The following is a 6,000-nucleotide window of genomic DNA, read 5'->3' on the forward strand; positions in this document are numbered from 1 at the left end:
GTACATTTAAATAGTTGTCTAGTTTATAATAACATATCAAATTTTATCTTATTCGAATTGAATTTTGATCTGACATTTGAAAAACATTTCGGATTTCTATTTTGTTATATAGGTTGACGTCGAAAGTTATATATGATAGGGCTAGATTATCTAGGTTAGAGTTTGATCACAGATATTAGTTTTAAAATAGTTATAAATGTTAGTGCTAGATTATCTAGGTTTAATTTTGATCATAGATTTAGTTTTAAAATAGTGCTAGATTATCTAGGTTTAATTTTGATCATAGATATTCGTTTTAAAATAGTTATAAATGTTAGTGCTAGATTATCTAGGTTAGAGTTTGATCACAGATATTAGTTTTAAAATAGTTATAAATGGTAGTGCTAGATTATCTAGGTTTAATTTTGATCATAGATTTAGTTTTAAAATAGTGCTAGATTATCTAGGTTTAATTTTGATCATAGATATTCGTTTTAAAATAGTTATAAATGTTAGTGCTAGATTATCTAGGTTTAATTTTGATCATAGGTATTAGTTTTTAAATTGTTATTTATATGTTAGTGCTAGATTATCTAGGTTTAAATTTGATCTTACGTTAGTTCTAAAAAATAGCTATATATGTTAGTGCTAGATTATCTAGGTTTGAGTTGGATCCTAGATATTGGTTTTAAAAGTGTGCCCTGATTTTTCAACGTTTTATTTGTTCTCTCTTCCCTCCCTCCCTCCCTCCTTGATGTGCTGACAGGCGAGGAATGGGAGAAGGAGCTCCAACAAGAGCTGCAGGACTACGAGCTTGTGGGCGGAGAGAATGACGTCAACGACATTGGTGACGACGAGCTGGAGAAGGAGATCCTGCAGCAGCTGGAAGAGGAAGCCGGATCTTTATCTTAGCCTCGTTTCCGTGTGTTTGTGACGTCACTTCCTATTCTGTTTGTAACTCTTTTATTTACAGGCGTGACCTTGTTCTGATATAAAATGCTCTCTTGTAATGTATTGATTATTTTTTTTGTTTATTGACATTACATTTTTTAACCTGTTCGGTTATGCTCTTGGAGACCAGTTTATATCGTAAGAATATTTAGATTTGTTTTTTATTGTTCAAGTTGGATACCTTTTTATAAACCTAATGTGAAATAATTTAATGTAGATTGATTTGTTTCTGCATCATACCTACAAAGGGAACACTTTAAAAAAACAAGAACACACTAGTCCACCTTAAAAATAACCAAGTTAGCGTTCCCTTGACTATATAAAAAGCTTGTAACAATAAAGTAGACACTGTTGACACACTAATAAAATTCTAGTTGACTATATGAAGTAGTTGCAGATGTGTTATAATGACTATAACATACATGTACACATGTTAAGTCATATGATCTCTTGAATTGTAAATAACAACAAAAGTTGAGGTCCTTTAAACTTTTCAGATTTTTTTTTTTCAAAGTTGGCAGCCTTCCCAAACTTTCTACAGTTTCGTTGTATGTTGTACCAAGACTAGTTGTTATGGTAGGCCTTAACACCGACATGCAGTGTTGCAACCTGTGGGCAGCTGAGACCAATAGCTTGTTGCCACTCTTACAGACATATGTGGCAACAACAAGAGCTATTGACCTCCACTGCCCATATGTGGCCACGTTGCCTGTCAGTGTTCAGGGTGATACCCCTCTATAACGATTGGCCTCGATTGTACTGACTGTAATAGGCATACAAACTCGCGCTTACAGTATAGCAAACATGTGCAGACCAGACAGCATTGTCTTCTGGTCTTTGTATCTCTTGTGTCTGCTTCGTGTACACAGACATACACGCACACACACACACACGTTCTGAGAAGCATAATTAACACCAGGGCTCAGTGCTGTGATACAAAAAAAAAAATGATGGGTAAAAAAAAAGATAAACATGGCCTAGATTTTGGATTTCAATAGCAACGCAAGTTGTTCTCTTAGATGGACATTGATTGATAGGTCCACACACACACACACACACTATAAGAAGGTTTATTAAATATTGCTTTTATAGCCCACTTTGTGGAATATTCTAGGGTATTCTCCAAAGACAATGAAGTCTTCTCTATCTGCATCTCAGGACACAGTCGTTTGATTTTTTTTAGCAACATTGACAGTCATTTGATTTTTTTTTAGTAACATTGACAGTTATTTGATTTTTTTAGTAACATTGACAGTCGTTTGATTTTTTTTAGCAACATTGACAGTTATTTGATTTTTTTTTTTAGTAACATTGACAGTCGTTTGATTTTTTTAGTAACATTGACAGTTATTTGATTTTTTTAGTAACATTGACAGTCGTTTGATTTTTTTTTAGCAACATTGACAGTCATTTGATTTTTTAGTAACATTGTCACTTATGGTTGAATTTCTACCTACCCAAAACATCAGATTTGTGCTGCGTGATATATTTAAGTTTTGTTATTTTATGTTTTATTTTATAAAATTTTTTTAATCTGACCAAGAAAATAATATTTTTTATTTGCATAAATTTGATTTGTGTGTGTTTATACTACCTTAACCATTTGAACCATTATACAAGTATTTTGTTCTGTACATAGGTAGAGCTCATCTATCTATTTGAGTCTCACAGAACTTTTAAGAGGGACATAATATCAATGTAGGACTTCGATTATTTTCTGTTTTTATGTATAAATTGTGCTTGTTATCCCCCATTACATTTAGCAATGTTTCTGACACCATTTGTTTTCTACTCTCTTGTGATAGAAATATATTTTGTAGGTATACCTGGGTTTTAAATAATCAGTGGGTTCTGAGTTGTTGGAAAGGCATATTAGTTATTATCAACTTTGCATTCTATTAAAATGTGCTAGACAAAATGTCACTTTAGTAGATTTTGTTTGTTTAGCTAATTAGTCTGTCAAAACATTTTAATTAATCAATACAATTTGATCAGTTGTCAAGCAATTTTTGCAGAAGCTCTTTTTTTTAATTCTTAACATATTGGAGGTTATTATTATTATTATTTGTTATGATTATTATTATTATTGAGTTGTGTTACTTGAAAGAAACATTTTTTGTCTATCATTTTATGAAGTATCTATTTCTGTGTCTCATTTTACTGTTCAAGTCATATGAGCTCATTCATCTGAGCATTGTGGGATTGAATCCCAACACACACACACACACACACACACACACACACGCCATACCCATGGCATCTTGAAATATGGTAGGAACCACAGCAGGATTGTTTGACTTTTCACTTTCTAATTTTGTTTCGTTTCCTTGCTTCTTCTTTTTAGAATATACTTTTTTTGCTTTCACTTTTACACTTTGACAATTTCACGTTTCACGTGTTCATATGTTTTCATGCACTATGTCTGTCTGTTTGTTGGTTTCTCGCTGTGTGCTCTGATTTTGTGTTCCACGGTAACGTCCTAGGGCGCGTCCCCCCCCCTTCCCGCTTTTTTTTTTATATCCTTATCGTTAAAATGGCGACATTCCGTTAGTGCCATGGATGTCTTTGAACTTTGACCCTCACTTCACGCAAACGTCACAGGCAGAAGTCATTAGCTAGGCACATTGTACGATACTCAGTGTTTGTAGACATCACCTCGTAACAGTAGTGCTTTAGGATAGGACTTTTTTTTTTAAATGTTAAACTACAGTGATGCCCAGTCTAAGACACTGGGGCCACATCTGGCCCCATAACACGTTGCTACCCTGGCCCATAGTGCATGAAAAAGACATGTTGTTTTTTTAAACGGGGGAGGGGGGTATTAAATTGGCCCGTGACCCGCTTGTCGGAAAATTCTAAGGCCCCTCCACCCATGGATGAAATAATGGGAGTCATTGGACTAACAGAACTGATGCATGGTTTACCAACATTACATGGTAAAATTTCATTTTTTTTTAAAAAATATAGTGACTCTTCATTAACTGTGGAAACTTACTAAATCGCCAACTGAAGAGTAAAGCCAACTATTGATATTTTATTTTTAACACCATTGACCGCATTTTGAGTTTGAAGTTCAGTTTCAGTGTAGAATAAAATTTGTCGGCGTGTATATATCTTTATTGTTTTTATTGTAGAGATATCAGTTGGTTACAAATAAACAAAGGTTAATTATCAATGACTTTGTTATTCCTTAATGACTTTGTTATTTATCAATGTGTCTGTGTCTCTTATACATTTTGATATGACCTCCTTGAGTCTCGTAGTGACTATGGATCATCTATCTCATGGAAATGAGATGAATGCCTGGGCGTTAGCTGTGGTCGGAACAATGTCGCCCACACATCAGTTCCCCTCCCCTCTCTCCATGCAACTGATATATCCAAAAGGAAAAGCAAGTGCGGATACTGTTTGGGGTCTGCGGCGTCGCAGGCTCGGCCAGCATGTAGCACTGAGTGCTGAAAACCGCCGGCTCCTGATTTTTGGACTTCCGAAACCTTTCCCATGTCTGGATAAAGCTTTAAAGACAGCAGACGTTTGAATTCAGAGATGTCCTTCTCCCAGATGGGTAGCCAGCCATGCCTTACGACCCCCCCTCCTCCCAGAAGCTTACAGGTTTAGGCGCCAGTTACTCGCCTTCGTCCCTTTTACTGTTAGTGAAAACAGTTCCGCCGGACTCTGAGCCACACGTGAAGGCCAGGAGTTGGACTGGTTGTCAGAGGCTATTAGAGACGCATGCCATTAGGAAGCATTTCATAGGTAGTGGAGTGCTTATATTCATTACCACTTTTCATTTAGAGATGTGAAAGCATCATACAGTTCTACTTTTCTAACACATGTATCACTGACACTAACTGAAATTTCTATGGGATGGATATGGCCCGCTGGCCGTGCTTTAAGCATCACAATGTCACGCGACTCATTAGGAGTTATCGTTGCTGTCAACAGAATTGGCTGACCTATAAAAGTTGTTCTCAAAAACCCTCTTCGGGAAAATCCTGTTTTTGATTTGCGCGTGACAATTCGTCATGGTAACCGCCTCCATACCCCACCCCCTTCAACTCTGTTTATATTTAGAAACATGTTAACACCGGAATTTCCCGCACGAGGCACAAAAAACATCTTGATGAGAGAGAAAATTTATCCACTGTAATAATTAGGTTGATGTATGTAACTCTGGTTGAGTGACGTAACAAAAAGGACAAAAATTGTCCTTGTTAAAGCGCAACATGCACAAGAGATTTCCAGCTTGACCTTGTGACCTTTTGCATCGCCTACAAAGCACTTGCATGATAACAAAAAAATAGATGAAAATTGATTGGAAACTTGTCTAAGAAATGTATGTAAGATTTAAATAGGAAGCACCGCACATTAAGCAAACTGAAGGGCGGGTAAAGTGGGGGAAGAGGTTAAGTGGAAAGAGCAGAGGAGGAGAGGGATTTATAAGGATAGAGAAAAATACTGAGAAAGAAGAAATGACTCGTTTTTTTCTATGAATTGTAGATGGTCGTTGACTTGTAGCACTAAATTGCTGGTAGGCATGTGGTCTGCAGTTGGCGTATTATATTTTAGCTAGTCACTAAACTATCAGAAGAGCTGCACTCTCACAGGTCAAAAGGCAAAACCCACACATAATAGTTCATATTGACCACTGTTCATCGATTGTATAGACTTTGAAAAACAAATCAACTGACATTGCAGATCTTGTAAAATCTTATACATGGTTTGGATGTTCCTTATGAGTTAAAGATAATCTACTTCTTGACCTAAACCTCCCTGAGGACGACGGGGATGGCAGCGGGCAGGGTATGAACCCGAGACCATCGAATGACAGTCCAGCACGCTTACCGCACTACCAGGCAGCCATCTTGCGACTCCATGACAGCTACTTTATAATAATAATAATTATTATTATTATTATTATTAAGGCTTGTCTTCGAGTCCGAAGATTAACGAGGAGTACAGTATCTCACGTGGCTATGCAGTTCCAGCTGTGACCTACATATTTTGCCCCATGCATTTGCAGACAACCGTTTTCCACCGGTGGTCGATTTAGGTTCTCTTTTCGTCCAC

At 36.5% G+C, this 6,000-nt stretch overlaps 1 protein-coding gene across 6 annotated transcripts in view; it reads left to right on the top strand.

The window, feature by feature from the left end:
• LOC106077898 (synapse-associated protein 1-like) overlaps positions 1 to 4,101 on the top strand; it is an 86,622-nt gene extending 82,521 nt beyond the window's left edge. For 4 of the 6 annotated variants that reach the window (XM_013238599.2, XM_056031502.1, XM_013238623.2 and 1 more), the window contains one exon: positions 746 to 4,101. In XM_013238599.2, coding sequence (XP_013094053.1) covers positions 746 to 891 — 146 coding nt within the window. In that variant the 3' untranslated portion in view covers positions 892 to 4,101. The remainder of the gene's footprint in view (positions 1 to 745) is intronic. The other 2 variants (XM_013238608.2, XM_013238633.2) reach the window with 1 other exon arrangement.
• The last annotated feature ends 1,899 nt before the right edge of the window (positions 4,102 to 6,000 follow it).

The sequence above is a fragment of the Biomphalaria glabrata genome, chromosome 6 (assembly GCF_947242115.1).
Source record: "Biomphalaria glabrata chromosome 6, xgBioGlab47.1, whole genome shotgun sequence".
NCBI classification, from domain to species: Eukaryota; Metazoa; Mollusca; class Gastropoda; family Planorbidae; genus Biomphalaria; species Biomphalaria glabrata.